Source organism: Sciurus vulgaris (genome assembly GCF_902686455.1).
Source record: "Sciurus vulgaris genome assembly, chromosome: 6".
Taxonomy (NCBI): domain Eukaryota; kingdom Metazoa; phylum Chordata; class Mammalia; order Rodentia; family Sciuridae; genus Sciurus; species Sciurus vulgaris.
The window spans coordinates 60,489,565-60,506,265 of NC_136466.1; the positions used below are offsets into that span (position 1 = coordinate 60,489,565).

A 16,701-nucleotide genomic window follows, 5' to 3' on the forward strand; every position below is an offset into this window, starting at 1 on the left:
TTAAACTAATTATTATGACACATTATTTAAGGGGAATCTTATATTGAACTCTTTAATTATGATTCAAATGTTAATCTGTGAAATAATGAGCACCCTGATGCTCCCAAATTAGCAAAAAAAAATATATGACATGTTCACTACAAAACATGAAATTGTAAGTATGGGTTGGGGTTGTAGCTCCAGGGTAGAACTTGCCAGGCACATGTGAGGCCCTGGGTTCAATCCTCAGCACCACATAAAAATAATAAATAAATAAATATAATAAAGAGATTGTGTCTATCAACAACTAAAAAAATTTTTTAAAAACATAAAATTGTAAGTAATGGAAAAGTCCATCTTCCAAGACAGACAATCACTTGCATTGGGCAACAGAAAATGACCTCTGGTTCTCTCAGAGACCAAACCTTGTGATTGAAACTAAGACTCCTACTCAGTGACTCAAGCAGCAAGGATGACTTTAATCACAGCTGGAGCTCACTGATATAAGGACCAGTGATGTTGCAGAAGCTATTTTGAGGCAAGAGCAAATTGCTCTCTAAGGAGCATGAAAACTTTGCATATTCCACACTGAATTTCCACAGTCCTGAAAAATAAAGAGCTGGACAATGGACAAAAATCATGCTACTTACGACAGATCCAGTGTGAATCACTAGAAAAGAGTCCTTATGTTTACCATTCATTTTTCTGGAAAAGTGCTCGTCACCAAAAACTATTATCAAAAGAAAGAATTTCCCAATTTATTGAAACAATCACAATCAGTTGCTTGGTGTGGATGTTTGCTTTGACTCAAAATCAGCCACCCATTTGCTCTTCAGAAATTGTTCTACCCTCGATTTTTGGCCAGGCTTCATATTAATTATTTTATCACCCAACCATATGTGTATCCTTCACTGTACCTGTTACTTTTGGCAATCTAATAATATATGTGTCCCATGCCCAACACAAAGCTTATCTCTGTTCATCTCCTCTCCTACTCTTTCTTCTCCTCTATACTCCTCCTTTGCCACCCACTTCTTTCTTCACAATTTTTTTGGAGGGAAGGTACTTGGAATTGAACTCAGGGGCACTTGATCGCCGAGTCACATCCTCAGCCCTATTTTGTATTTTATTTAGAGACAGGGTCTCACAGGGTTGCTTAGCACTTTGTCACTGCTTAGGCTGGCTTTGAACTTGTGACCCACCAGTCTCAGCCTCCCAAGCTGCTGAGATTACAGGCATGTGCCACTGGCACCGGGCACTTATCTGTAGACTTACAGATATTTACTGGGCATTTACAGTAGTCACCATCCTCAGGTTGGTTCAGGAGTCTTCTGTTTAAAACTTCGTGTGTTGTGTCATCTCTCATTTCCTTCATCATAGACACAATAACAATCCTCACAACCACATAGGGATTTAGGGCCAATAGGCCCCGACCACACTTCACTTAGATCAGCAAGACTTCAACATGTAGCATCCACTGTTGGTGCCCTGTAAGTGCTACATTCTGAGTTACCCTACCAAACTTACAGGAGTCACCCATCTTATAAAGTTCAGGTGTCAAATGTTTAGTTAGCTTGACTCTTAGTAGGGCGATGATGTTAAGCATTAATGGAGGGAAAAGAGACACAGAAGAAACAATTCCTATTCTTAGGTCATTTTCTTCTCCAACACTTGGCACTGTAGTAGCATATGTGTTTTTCACTTTAGCCATACAGGTAAGTAAACACCACATTGTGGTTTAAATTTGCATTTGGCTAAACACTAATGAGGTTGAATACTTTTCATGTGTTCATTGCTGTTTGAATTTGAATAGATTCATCATAGATTCTTTTATAAAATGTCTGTTCAGAAAATTTACCCATTGAATTCTTTGACATCGATTTTTAGTAATTTTTACATATTCTGGATATGATACATACATTCTAGATGTAACAAACAAGTAACATATTTTTCCACCATGTGCTTTGCCTTTTTGCTCCCTTAAGGAATATCTTTTGATGTCATTAAGTTCATTAAGAATGAAGGTTTTTAATTGTAAATGTCCAGGTTATTTTTCTGCCTGCATATTTCTTTTGTGTTCTATTCTTAAAAATAGATCCCAAAGTCTTCCTATGTTTTCTTTCTAAAATGTCACTTTGCCTTTTGTATTTAAAAACATAATCCACCTGAAATTGATGGATGTGTATGATATAAAGAAATGGCTATGTTCATTTTCTTCCATGTATTTATTGAGTTGACTCAACAAAATTTATTTAAAAGCTTTTCTTTCCCCACAGCTCTACAGTGTCACCTTTGTAACAAGCTAAGAGGTCATATGTGTGTTTTTAGGCCAGGGCTTCTGGAGTATTCTTGTCAAAGATACGAAATCTCAATCTTGTAAAAACATCAGACAAATAAACAGTAGAGGATATCCTGCAAAATAACTGCCTTGTATTCTTCAAAAGCGTTGAGGTCATGCAAAATAAGGAAAAACTCAGAAACTACACAGATTGAGGGAGACTGAGGAGATGTGACAACTAGATACAATGTGAGATCTTGAAGCAGAGAAAGGATGTCAGTGGAAAAGACTGGTGAAGTCTGGGTTAGGCTGACAGCGTAGTTAAGACTGTTTTATTGATGCTAATTTCTTGGTTTGGATCACTGTGTTGTGGTTGTGCAAGATGTTAACATTAGCTATGCTGAATGAAGAATACACAGGGATCTCTGTTCTGCTATTTAACATTTCAATTAGTCTAAAATAAAAAGGAATAATACAAGTTCATGTGGGTTGGGGATGTAACTCAGTGCCAGAGTGCTTGCCTAGCATGCTCCAAGCCCTGGGTTTAATCCTCAGCACTGCCCCACAAAGAAGCTAATGTGTTCCATCACTTACCTTTTAAAATTTGTCAGAATTATGCCCAACTTTTGTTTTTATTATTTCTCTGAATATTAATTCTTTTTACATCGGTTTTTGTTCTTACTATTGTTTTTCCAAAACAATTCTAGTATATCTATTTTCTTGTAATAAAAACAGTAGTTCTACTATCCCTACTTTTATCCCAAGCTTCTATCACATGGTCAAATTTAGAAACACCCCCCCAACACACACACACACACACACACACACACACACACACACACACCCAACACACACACACACACACACACACACACACACACACACTCATTTTGCAGAAAAAGGAATGTGTACAAAATGCAGCAGGAGATGTAGTCCTGTATGTAGCATAACTTACATCCTTTGTAGTTAATCATATTTCTTTTTCTGGAGGATGTAAATTCTGTTAATTTCTGGTATTAGGAAATATCTCAAGAATGTCTCTACATGTGAATCATTTTTCATTCATTTCATTCTTTTAATCTGAAGGTTTGCATTTTTTCTTCACTTTGTGAAAGTTGTAAATTATATTCTAACCTTCTTACATTATGTATTCTGCTCTATGAATTCATCTTATTCTCAACTTAAATTTATTATGTCTATTGCTATTGTTTCTGTTATCATCTTTTATTCTTGTTTCTTTTTCATTACATTCTATTTTTTAATAACTAAAACTCAAACTAGACTTGTTTATTTTCTGCATAATCCATTTTCCCTTTGGAAATATTTGTTCTTTTTGTTATGGTGCTTTATTTCTCATTCATTATTCTTCTCTGGTGATTCTTGTTCAAATTACTAATGGATCATAGTGTTACTATTCTAGAAAACAAATAGGGTTTTCCTCCCCTCCCAGAGAGGATTCTATGCCATACTCCTCTGGATAGAGTTGGGTTCCAGGTGGACTTCTCCAATGGAAGGTCATCTTAGGGTGCATATGCCAGGAGTACCATGTCAGATGGAGCACTTTCTGAATTACAGAGTGAGGAAGTCTTTCTCTGGGTGCATCATTATCTACATTAGGAGCCATTAAAGAAGAACCCTCAGGTGCCTCATTTAAGGGTAAAAGTCACTCATTGGAGAGTCTAGTGATAAGGGTATGGGAATAGAGTTAGGTAGGGCAGGGGGCAGAGGGACAGGAGACCTGTAGACCTACTGATTTAGTCATCATTGAGAGGCTATCTGCCAATGTCTGCTTTCTGTGCCTTTTCTAACTTCTGGACCCATATTCATAATTGGAATTCTGCTTAAAAGAGCAGCTGTCACCTCTGCCATGGCTCTCCCTTCTACTGCTTGGCTTTACCTGCAAGCCTTCTTTAAGTCAGTTTTTTCTTCCATAAAAATATTAAAAATCATTTCAACAATTACTTCCTTCCAATCTCCTTGCTACTATAGGTTGTTTTTTGTTTTGTTTTTGTATTTACATGAAGTCTCTTCAAGGGGCTTACAGAAAAGTGAAAATAAAAGTGTGGCCATTCTGATAAATAAAAAAATGAAGCTTTTCTGTATGCATTTTAAACCCACTCTCAAATTTTCATATACATATATTATGTGCAATGTACTATAGGCTGAAGCAATAAATAATGTAAAAAAGGATTATAACATCATGAAAGCACAGAATATCCAGAACTCTAATGAAAGAATAAGAAAACAGAAAATATTAAGAAAATGAATCACATAAATGAAACATGAATCATAGATTAAAATATAGAGGTGACAAAACAGGTTTTTGTTTTTCATTTGTGAAACTGGGGATTAAACCCAGGGACAGTTAACCATTGAGCCACATCTCCATTCCTTTATTATATTTTATTTAGAGATGGGGTCTCACTGAGTTGCTTAGTTCACTTTTTTTTTTTTTAAGATGTATTATTCATAGTCTCTAGAACATGCTGCAGACTGTCATAAACTGATCCTAAGGCAAGTATAATTCCTTGTTACATCATCCACCAACAGAGGTCACTACAAACAGGACTCATGTACCCTGAGTGAGCAGAGCCAGGGAGGTAATACCTATCCATTCATGATCTCTTGCAACTTAACTTGTTGAAGGAAATAAATGAGTGGGAGTTTTGCCAGCTTTTGAATATGTGTTGGCCATTCTCTTGGTTTTGCCAACATTCCAAACCCAGGAATGTGTTGATCTTGAGATACTGTCACCCATAATAATCTACATCTGTGCTATAGGTTAAGTACCTTTAGAATAACAAGTATTTCAACTTAAGTATTAGGCTGTTCAGATGACAGAAGTACTTCATTTAAATATGATTAATTGGATGAGATGTGGGCAAGAAGAAATTTCCCAAAATTCTATCCAGGGATGGATCTCACATCTAAACACACACATATAAGAAATGGAATTTAGAATAAGTCACTAATAATTAATAAGAATTTGTGCTTCAATAATTTTCATTGAAATTATACAAAAATATTTAGTCCCTAAATCAGCATTAGTTAACTGATATAAATGCTTTGACCAGAGCATTATTGAGATTTATAATGATCCTTTAAAAATTCTTTATGAACAATATCAACATTTAATGGCATTGTGAATCTTGTTAATATTTCTAGCCAGTGACTGGCCTTCTGCAATCTCTGCCAAACTAAGAATCACAATGACCACTGGGGCCGCAGCAAATATAATTTCAGATTTTGAATTATTTCTGTGACATATAAATCACTGAGTAAATTTTAAATTGTTATTTTGCTTGGTTTTAAAAATTTATTAACATAGCTCAGTTTAGGTCTGGTGGTTTGCTAAAGTTAGAAAAGAAAGACAAAGCAACAAAAAAGAAGACTTCCAGTGCTAACTTTTAAAAAGAAAAGAGTAAATACTCCCATTTTATCAAATTGCTAATTTCAAATCTTAAGGAAAAATATCAATTTTTATCAAGTATTGTCAATTTTCTATTAAAATGTATGGGATTACATAGTGAACATTTTAAAAAATACTGATATTTTATGCAACTTAAATTTTATAATAAGATGTAGTAATACTCTATTTTTTAAGTTTCACAAGAAACCTATTAGGTAAGTATAAATATATATATCCTAACAGGCAGAAACAAAGTTTAAATAATAAGAATCACACCTGAGTTTCAAAATCATGGAATTTTTTTTTACCCTTAACTATAAAAATATTTTCCATTATATGAAAGTTATCTTTGTATTGAGTATAATATAACCTGGCATAAATATATCACAAAATGTTTGGTTTTTCAGCCCCATCTAAATGTTTGGTACAGCTTCAGATGACTTTCTATATGCTGTCAGGAAGTAATAATTGGAGAATAAGATTTGTTTTGTGGAATTATTGTCAATATGGTTCATGCTACAAGTAGCTAGTTATCCTTAGATTACTCCTCTGTCAATAATACCAACTCAAGTCTTTATTTGTGGTTTTCATTCTTTGACTTGCAGATGTAATACTAAGCAACTCCCTCACGCACCTTGTGGTTATGTATGGTTGCCTTTTTTGGAACTATCATTTTTCTCATTCTATCAGGATACAGACCTCAAAAAATGAAACAATTTATCCATGCCACAATAAACCTCTTTTATTGTGGAAAATGCAACATTTGTTATTGGACTTTTTCAGATTTGGACTTTATAATGACTTGGATCTGGAATGTCTCCCCAAAGACTCATGTGTTGAAGGCTTATTCCCTAAAGCAGCAACGTTCTGAGGTGGATATTTGGGGAAGTGATTGGATTGTGAGGATTATGACATCAACTGATTGATCTGTTGAAGAATAAATAGCTAATTGGAATTTTGGGGAGGGATAAGGTAGGAGGTAATGTCTAGTATAGGAACTAGGTCACTGGAGGCATGCCCTGGAAGTGTATTTCCTGTCCTTGAGTCTCTTTATCTCAATCTCTTTGCTTTCTGGCTGCCACAAGTAAGTAACTTTGTTCTACCATGTCTTTTCACTATGATGTTATGTATCATCTCAAACCCAAAGCAAGGAAGTCAACTGACTATGGGCAGAAATCTCTGAAACCATGAATCAAAATAATTTCGTCTTCCTCTAAATCATTTTTGTTATATATTTTGTTACAATGACAAAAAACTGATAATGAAGACTTCTAAAATAATTTGGACTGTTGAATTACAAACTTTAAATCAAATCTATGTTGGAGATACAGGAATAATAACAAAAGTCTTGACATTTGTAGGCATTCCTCAAGTCTGTCCACATGAAGTAAACTTCTACCTCAGTAAGAAAAACTAGTCTTTTCCACATATTTTTTAATTTGCTCTTCTTAGATATACATAACAGTAGAGTGTATTTTAACATATTATGCACACATGGTATTTCATATAACTTTTTTAAGAAATGTGTCTTTCTCACTGAAATCCCTCTACCTAAAATATATAAAGAAATAAACAATGTAGAATATCTGAACTTGACTACTTGGTAAAGATCTCAACATTCAATCATCTTTATAAGATTTTTATAAAAAATCTCCTCAGGATGAATTATTTCAAGATAATCTGATAAATATGATCACCATATTTTCTTCCAGATTGCTTCCCCACACATACAAGGAAAGTATTCTCTCCCTTGTATGACCATAGCAAGACCTTCCTTTAAAAATTTCCCGTTTTTATCTCTAGAAAATATCATTGGCTAAAACAAAATTCTCAAGGTCTTTTGACACGTACTTTTAAACAGAACACTATTTTTTTATGGCGTGGTCTTCTCTTCTTTGTGAGAATTGAACCTAGGATTATGGGTCCAGATAAATTGCAGTATTCTACGCAAGCTTTCTCTAAATAGCATCAAAGATAGCACTACAAAGTTCCAGGAAATTAATTATTTTTTAAAATAATAATAATAATTTTTTAATAATAATAATAATATTTAGTACTTTTGAGATCTGGGAAAGAAATTTAACTTCAACTCTTTTGTAATCAAAATAATTCCTGGAAAAACCCCTGTGATTGGCTTTAACCTGGGTCGTGCCCGTCTGGACTGAATGTGTGGGGATAGATTCCTCCCCTGAAGTGGGTCTCACTATGACTTCTGTTGCAAAGTGAGGCAAGACTGTGATAGTCCAGCCAGCTGAAAGAGGAGGTGTTTTCATAAGGAATAAAGGAATTCTTTTACAGAAAGAGAGAAAATGGGGACTGAAGAGGCAAAAACAGTTTTTATACTCTATGCACACATTTTTTTAAGAGCCAGAGTGTCATCCTCTATAAGAAGTCATCATGACCTAGTCCCTTGAGATACCTAAGAAACATGTTTATGTAAACAGTTATCACAGTTTAGTGTCCTCTTTTGTGGGTTGATCTGTCTTCCCTACTAAACTATAATTCATTGAGATCAGAGCCCATATCTTAGCCACTTACATATGCTAAATGCAAATGTGTTAAGCACAGATAAGTCCTAAAATTGTTTGTCATATTTGTAACATAAAAAGCAGAGTTCTGTCTTCTATGCTTGCACCTGCTCAAAAAAGAAAATGTGTGAACAATTACTTTATCTCTGAAAAATCCTTTGTAGAAATATGATTCAAGTATTATAATGATTTTGGCTTTAAGCTATAGATGATATGAAGCATATTTCTTTATCTTTTGTAGAATAGCTCCTGATGACACAGTCCATTACGCTGATCAATGTCCTTACTTAAAAAGTTATTTGAAAGCGTATTTAAGATCTGACAGTGAAAATTACTCTTCAAATTCATTGTTAATACAAAATATGTCTCTCCTTTATCTGGTGTATTTCCTTCTGCTAGATAATGAAAATTCAGTCGTGCCTATTCCCATTTTGCCTAGACTATCAAAAACAAATAGATAAAATTGAAGCATAATTGCCTTTTTGCCTAATTTAGGATATTTTTTTCAGGTGCAATTGCTTCCTGATCTAGGTCTCCAGTTGTGTATGAAAAGCAACCAGGTTACTTGTTTAAAATGTATGTCTGTAGTAAACACTCCTTTACATTCTGATACTACCAACTATTACCTTGTGTATTTTGTACTTTGATTAATTCACAAATTAATAGTAAATATACACGCCTAAATTTAATTCCTAGGAATCGACAGGAACAAAGTACATTTCCAAAGATCAGAGGGAAAAAGAAGAAATAATGGGGAAAATCAAAATGGCAAGATAGAGGTAGACTGCAGATGTCAGTTCCTCTACAGTTTGGAATCAAAGCAACAAGAAAACAACTCATCAGAAAAGTGGGTGAGAAAGGGAACGCACTGAGACACAATATTAGATTGTCAGACATTTAGACTTGTAAATTCAGGTTATCAGAAGAGAAAGCAGGAAAGAATTGATACCTCCAAACTTGCACCTGTACCAAGGTCTGTGGGAAGACATCAACGAGAGAAAGAAAGAGAGGCAAAGCTGACAAGATTCCTTCAGAAACCAAAAAAGAAAATCAGAATGAGTCAAACTGGGGCCGTGGCTGCAAAGAAGTGCCTTCCTTTTCTCAATTTGTTGTTGGTGAACTGTTGTGGGCAACCATTTTGTAAAGTGCTTGTCTATACTTATGGCTTTAAAAAGGATTGAATTCCTACAGCTTCATCTCACTTAGAGATACCAGCAAATATTATCTCAGGGAATGCCTCTGAAGGAAACCATCTAGTAACTTGTGAGTGGGAAGGTTAAGAGCTGAAAGCTGCTGACCCCCTCCCTTCATTTGGCAATGGGAGTTGAATGGAGCACAGCACCTGACACTTTCTGAGAGGGTGGCACCTAGGGAGCAATGCCTGCGCTCTGTGCTGTCCCTCTGCCATGGTCTACCACCAATGACTACAAGGGAGAGCACAGGCTCACCACAACTCCACATGGTTTTATGTCCCTCAGCAGGATATATCAAGTGCACAGATTCATCTGATGATGTTCAGAGTCCCCTTGAATTCAGCAGAGAATGGCAAAGCTAATCGGTTTTGAAGCCCTAGGCACATGTAGCAATTCTACAGAAGGGCACACAAGGCTGCAGTCCCTGCCAAGGAAAAATCTGGCTTCTGGGCAACAGATAATCCAGTGCTGTTTCCTCTGACCCTCCAGAAAGCTACTAGATTCCCAGGCATGTCAAGGAACTGCAGGAGCCAACTTGGTTTGTGAAAGAGGCCAGAATGAGGTGTAAGTAGATAAGTGCCAAGACTACAGTTCTAGGGCAGTTTTTGATGCAGAATGATGAGTTACTGAGGGAAAAATAAATAAATATCTCCTCAACCCAGCACAGAAACCATACTGCAGTCACTCCCTCCAGACCTAGAGAAACAGAGAGGAAAAGCTGAGGAGACAGGCTTCTGCTACACCTACAACACTTGACAGAATCCAAATCTGGGAGGCCAAGTAAGAAATCTCTTAATATCAAATATCTTAGCAGAGTAATTTTAGACTCTTTAAGATTAGTTTTTATTTCACTGGTATTATCTTTGGTCCTGATTTAATAGGTCTTACCATTATTTGATAGTGTATACTTTAATCCAGTTTAATTATTTTTTGATGTTTTAATTGGATTTATTCTTTATTTTTTCTTCATTATTTCTGTACTCTTATTCTATTCTCACATTTTCTGCTTCTGTCTTTCTCTCCCACCCTCTTTTTTGTTTTGCTGCTGCTTTTCTTTTTCTTTCCATGACCTATATAATTTAATCATAATTTCACTTACATTGATACCAAAATTTTCAATCTATCCTAGAGTATTATTCCCATTTCCCATTTTTTGGACTAGCAGAGTGGATGAGAATATTTTAGATTGGTTTTATGTTTTTTTAGTACATGAACCACTTTCAAATGGTTGTAGTTACCAGTGATTAGTACCTCATCTTAAAGCAGTGTGAGGGATTGATGATAACATTATGCTCATGTCGAGTGGGTACTTTGAAACTCAGATATACACCAGTGTGGGACACATAATAAAGAAAAAAGGAGCTCAATAGAATGACCTGTGAATAATGGTGTAAAAAAATCTCAACACATTAATATAGAAAACATGAGAAAATAAGGTAATAAGACATCTGCAAGATATCACAACACTCCAATGACTGAATTCCTAGATAATGAAGTGAAGGAAATACTGGACAAAGAACTCAAAGAGTTGGTTAATAAAATGATCAATGAATTAAAAGAAGATTTAAGGAATTAACTCAGAGGGAATGCAGACTATTTGGAAGGGCATTTCCATAGAGATATTCTGAAAAGAAATCAAACTGAAATTTTGGAAATGAAAAATAATACAACTAATTACATTTAAAAACTCAGTGGAGAACCTCACCAACAGACAAATCAAGCAGAAAAAATAATCTGAGGACTCAAAGACAAGATGGAGCAATTAGAATTTTCTGGCACTAATAAAGAATTAAAAACAAGAACTTATGAACAGACTATACAGAAGTTCTGAATCCTGAGATTAAAATTAGAAGGACAAACATAAGATGTCTTGAAGAAGGCGAGGAAATATAGACAAATTACATAGAAAACTTCATAGCGAAATCATAAAAGAAATGTTCCATAATGTTGGGATTGGGTAAAACATGCAGGTACTGGGGGTATTTAAGACTTCAATATCTCTCTAAAATAATATACTTCATATACCTCTCCATAATTATGCTGAATGTAAGTGGTCTTTATTTTCCAATTAAAAAAATAGATTGGCAGATTGTATCTAAAAACAATATCTAACTTATATTGTATCCTAGAAACATCTCACAAAAACATTCAGAGACTGAAAATGAATGAACGAAAAATTATATAGCATGAAAATGGAGTCTTAAAACATGGAGGAGTAGCTATTTTCATAGATGAGACAATGGTCATTACATGTTGATAAAGAAAGCAATACAACAAGAAGATAAATGATTATTAATATTTTTGCCCCCAATACTGGTGCATTCAATTTCAAAAAACAAATATTATTCAATGTAAAGGGGATTATAAGTCCCAATACAATATTGGGGACTCCACTAAATCACTCTAACAAATACGGAACTCATCCAGATAGAAAACCAACAAAGACACATCAGATTTAAACTGCACTATTGATCGTATGGACTTCAAAGATGTCTATAAAGTATTTTATTTGATGATAACTGAGTACACATTCTTTTCAGCTGCATGTGGAACTTCCTCCAAAGTTGACTTAATATTAGGCCATAAAGCAAAATTTTGCAAGTAAAAGAAAATTGAATTAATCTTTTGTATATTTACATATCATAATGGAATAAAATTAGAAATCAACACCAAGAAAAATTACAGAAACTATATAAATATATGGAAATTGAACAAGACACTCTTGAATGATGCTCACTGAAGAAATTAGGGGAGAAATTTTAAGATTTGTAGAATTAAACCAAAATGGAAACACACACATCAGAATCTGTGGGATACAAAAGAGATTGTTCTAAGAGGAAAGTTTATAGCTATGAGTGCCTACATTAAAAAAAGATATCACAAATAAATAAACTAATGATGCATCTCAAAGTCTTAGAGAAGAAAGAAAAAAACCAATACCAAAACTAGTAGAAGGAAAGACATAATAAAGCTCAGATGGAAAATAATGAAATAGAAACTAGAATAATACAAAGGATTAATGAGACAGACTTGGTTCCTTGAAAAGATAAAAAAAAAAAAGACTTATGAGCCCTTAGTTAGACTTACTAAGAAAGAAGACCCAAATTAATAAAATGATAAAAGTAGAAATATTAAAAGACACAATTGAAATTTAGAGTATCACGAATGTCTCTTTTTAAAAGTTATATTCCTCATTCATACCCTTCGAGAGAACAATCAGATAGGCCAAACGCCCCGACTGTGCTGTCAGAACCACCCTGATACCCACACCTTAGTATCCAAAGCTTCTGACTTTCAAAAAGTGCCCGAGGGAGGCTGCAGCCTGCCCTGTGAGTTCCGTCTAGGCTGTGGGCATGTCTGCACCCGCGCCTGCCACCCCTATGATTCCTTGCATAAGGAGTTCCAGTGCATGAAGCCATGCCAAAAGGTCATCTGCCAAAATGGGCACCGGTGCCCCCTTGTTTGTTTCCAGGAGTGTCAGCCTTGTCACGTGAAGGTACCCAAAACCATTCTTCAGTGTGGCCATGAACAGATGGACCCTTGTTCAATGCCTGAGTCAGATTTCTGCTGCCAGGAGCCCTGCCCTAAGGTCCTGAGATGTGGCCACCGATGTAGCCACCCGTGTGGTGAGCTCTGTGTGCAGCTGTGTTCAGAAATGGTCACTGTGAAACTCAAATGTGGGCACAGCCAACAGGTGAAATGTGGTCATGTGGAAGACCTCAAGTACGACATGCCAGTCAAGTGTACCACCAAGTGTGATACCACCCTGGACTGTGGGCACCCTTGCCCTGGCTCCTGCCACAGCTGTTTTGAAGGGCTTTTCCATGAGCGTTGTCAGCAGCCCTGCAAGCGCCTGCTCATCTGCTCACACAAGTGCCAGGAGCCCTGCATTGGCGAGTGCCCACCCTGTCAGCGGACGTGTCAGAACTGTTGTGTCCATAGCCAGTGCAAGAAAAAGTGTGGCGAGCTGTGCAGCCCCTGCGTGGAGCCCTGTGTCTGGCACTGCCAGCACTACCAGTGCACCAAACTCTGCTCTGAGCCCTGCAACCGACCCCTGTGCTATGTGCCTTGTACTAATCTACTGGCTTGTGGCCACCCTTGCATTGGTCTGTGTGGAGAGCCATGCCCCAAGAAGTGCCGTGTCTGCCACATGGATGAGGTCACACAAATCTTCTTTGGCTCCGAGGATGAGCCCGATGCCCGCTTTGTGCAGCTAGAAGACTGCAGCCACATCTTCGAGGTACAAGCCCTGGACCGCTACATGAACGAGCAGAAGGATGAAGAAGTTGCCATCAGGTTGAAGGTCTGCCCCATCTGCCAGGTGCCCATCCGCAAAAACCTGAGGTACGGAACCAGCATCAAACAGCGACTAGAGGAAATCGAAGTCATCAAGGAAAAGATCCAGGGCTCAGCAGGGGAAATTGCAACCAGCCAGGACCGACTGAGGGCCCTGCTGGAGAGCAAAAGCCTCCTCCACCAGCTGCTCCCTGAAGATTTCCTGATGCTGATGGAGATGTTGGCCCAGAAAAATCTGTCAATCAGGGACCTGGGGCTTGTTGAGAATTACATCAACTTCTATGACCATTTGGCCAACCTGTGGGATTCTCTGAAAAAGATACATGTCTTAGAACAGAGTAAAGTGAGGACTTGACTCGACCAAGTCCATGGGTGGCTGGCCAAGAAGCGCTTGAGCTTTACCAGCCAGGAACTGAGTGACCTTCAGAGTGAAATCCAGAGGCTCACATACCTGGTGAACCTCCTGACCCGCTGCAAGATGGCAGAAGGGAAGGTGAAAGGGAGCGTAGCACAAGAGGTCTACAGTATCCGGAACATCCTTGAGAAAACCTGTAAGTTCACCCAGGAGGAGGAACAGCTTGTGCAGAAAAAAGTGGATGCTCTGAAAGCCACCCTTCCCTGCTCTGGCCTGGGCATCTCAGAGGAAGAACGAGTGCAGATTGTTAGCGCCATGGGCTTCCCTCGTGGTCACTGGTTCAAGTGCCCCAATGGCCACATTTATGTGATTAGTGAGTGTGGAGGAGCCATGGAGAGGGCCACTTGTCCTGACTGCCAGGAGGTGATTGGTGGTGAAAGTCACACTCTGGAAAGGAGCAACCAGCTTGCTTCTGAGATGGATGGAGCTCAGCACCCTGCCTGGTCTGACACGGCCAACAACCTGATGAACTTCGAGGAGATCTGGAGGATGATATAGGAAGATAGCGCACTGCTGCCTTTTGTCCCAGCCGCCATTTGGCTGGGGCTGACTCCCTTAACGGAGGAACTGAAGTTTTTTTTAATTACTGTCCTTTAGTCTTAGCACCTACCTAAGGATCCACTTTTAGGGCTCGCCCACATTTGATTCTAGATTTACCCCTGCGCTAGAGTAAGCACTTTACCTCCAGAACTGAGAGCAGAGTTAACAGAGCTCGCCTTTCTTTCCTGAAAGTATGGGACAGACTCTCCAGAGCACGTCTGGGGCTTCCACATAGGGCTGCCTAGTGGTAACTCGGAGTCTCGATGTTTCTTCTGCGGTGTTCCCAGGGCACAAGTGTGAGCTCCGTGAAGCTGACTGAAGCTAATTGCCAGATCCTAACCTACAGACTAAATTTCATGGTAATAAGTGACCCAGAGGAGTTTGGACTGCTTATCCCTTCAAGGAGCACAAGAAACCCCCACTTCCTACCTCCTCGGGCACCCCTCTCCAGAAGCTGGAGGCATGTGATGGACAAAGATTTTTTAGCTCACCCTGACCCAGTTACATATTCACTGAGTGGGGAAGTGCATTACCATTGGGAGGGTGTGTGCAGCAGGCCAACTGGCTGGGAGTGACCCCTGTGCCCTTTCCTGTAACTTACACCTGGACAGTGGTTTCATTACCTACCATCCAAGGTTCAGTACCAGTGCTGGTTTCCCTGGCCCGAATGGAGCTAAACTCACATTCAGTACCAGGATCACCCCTCCCAAGTGTAAGCCTTCATCCCAGCACTTGCAGCTTTTACCTGGGCAGGGTTAGCATGCCAGCAGCTTCTTCAGGCCCCAGCCCCAGGCCAGAAGCCAGCCCCAGGTCAGCCGCCTGTGTCTGCATTCCCTCTGTCCAGTGTTCCTTAGAACAGACACTTAGGTATCTCAGGTCCTTTCTAATGTTGGCAAGAAAAAAGTCCCTTTCCTATGTTTGCATTTTCTTTTCTGTCTTTACTATGCACTTTAGCCTATAAAGCCAATTAATAAAAACAATGACGGAGAAAAAAAAAAGTTATATTCCAATAAGTTGGAAAATAGAAGAAATGGATAAATTTCTAACCTCAGATGACCTACCAATGCTGAACAAAGAGGATATTGAAAACCTAAACACACCAATAACAATCAATGAAATTGAAGCAGTAGTAAAACGCCTCCCAACCAAGAAAAGTCAAACAGCGGATGGATCCACAGATGACTTCTACCAGATACTTAAACAACCAATACCCCTATTCTCAAAATATTCCATGAAATAGAAAGGGGAGGAATGCTTCCAATAACATTCTACAAAGCCAGGATCATCCTGATATCAAAACTTCAAGGAATAAGAATACTTCAAGAAAGGAAACTACAAGTCAACACTACTGATGAACATAGATTCAAAAATCTTTAATGAAATATTACCCAATTAACTTAACAATGTATTAAAAAGATCTTCACCCCTGATCAAGTTGGTTTCATTCCAGGGTTGAAAGCATGGTTCAACACATATCAATAAATGTAATACACCACATAAACAGAACCAAGGACAAAATTCATAAAATCATCTCAATAGAGGCAGAGAAAACTTTGGCAAGATTCAACAAACCTGCATGATAAAAAATTTCAAAGTAACTAGGGATAAAAAGAACTTACCTCAACATTATAAAAGCTGTATATGAGAAACCCAAAGTTAGCATCATACTGAAAGGGAAAAATTGCAAACATTTTCTCTAAAATCAGGCAAGGCAAGGAAGTCCACTCTGACCTTCTTATTCAATATAGTACTTGAAATTTGAGCCCGAAAAATTAGGCAAGAGGAAGAAATAGAGGAAATGCAAATAGAAAAAGAAGTCAAATTATCCCTGTTTGCAAATGATCTGATACTATAATTAAAAGATACTAAAGTTCCACCAAAAGACTTTTAGAACTGATAAACAAATATAGCAAAGCAGTAATATGCAAATTAAACACACAAATATTCATAGTTTTTCTATACAGCAATAGTAAATCTACTGAGAAAAAAATTAGGGATCAATTTCATTAATAATAGTTTCAAAACATATATACTCAGGAATAAATCTAACCAAGGAGGTAAAA

At 37.6% G+C, this 16,701-nt stretch overlaps 1 protein-coding gene across 1 annotated transcript; it reads left to right on the forward strand.

The window, feature by feature from the left end:
- Positions 1-1,571: 1,571 nt before the first annotated feature.
- Positions 1,572-15,586, forward strand: LOC306664300 (NFX1-type zinc finger-containing protein 1-like; the record flags this gene model as incomplete). Its single annotated transcript, XM_079145135.1, has 3 exons — positions 1,572-1,694; positions 9,110-9,167; positions 12,570-15,586. The coding sequence occupies 3 exons, from the start codon at positions 1,572-1,574 to the stop codon at positions 14,036-14,038; spliced, it is 1,650 nt and encodes a 549-aa protein (XP_079001261.1). The 3' UTR covers positions 14,039-15,586.
- Positions 15,587-16,701: the final 1,115 nt, after the last annotated feature.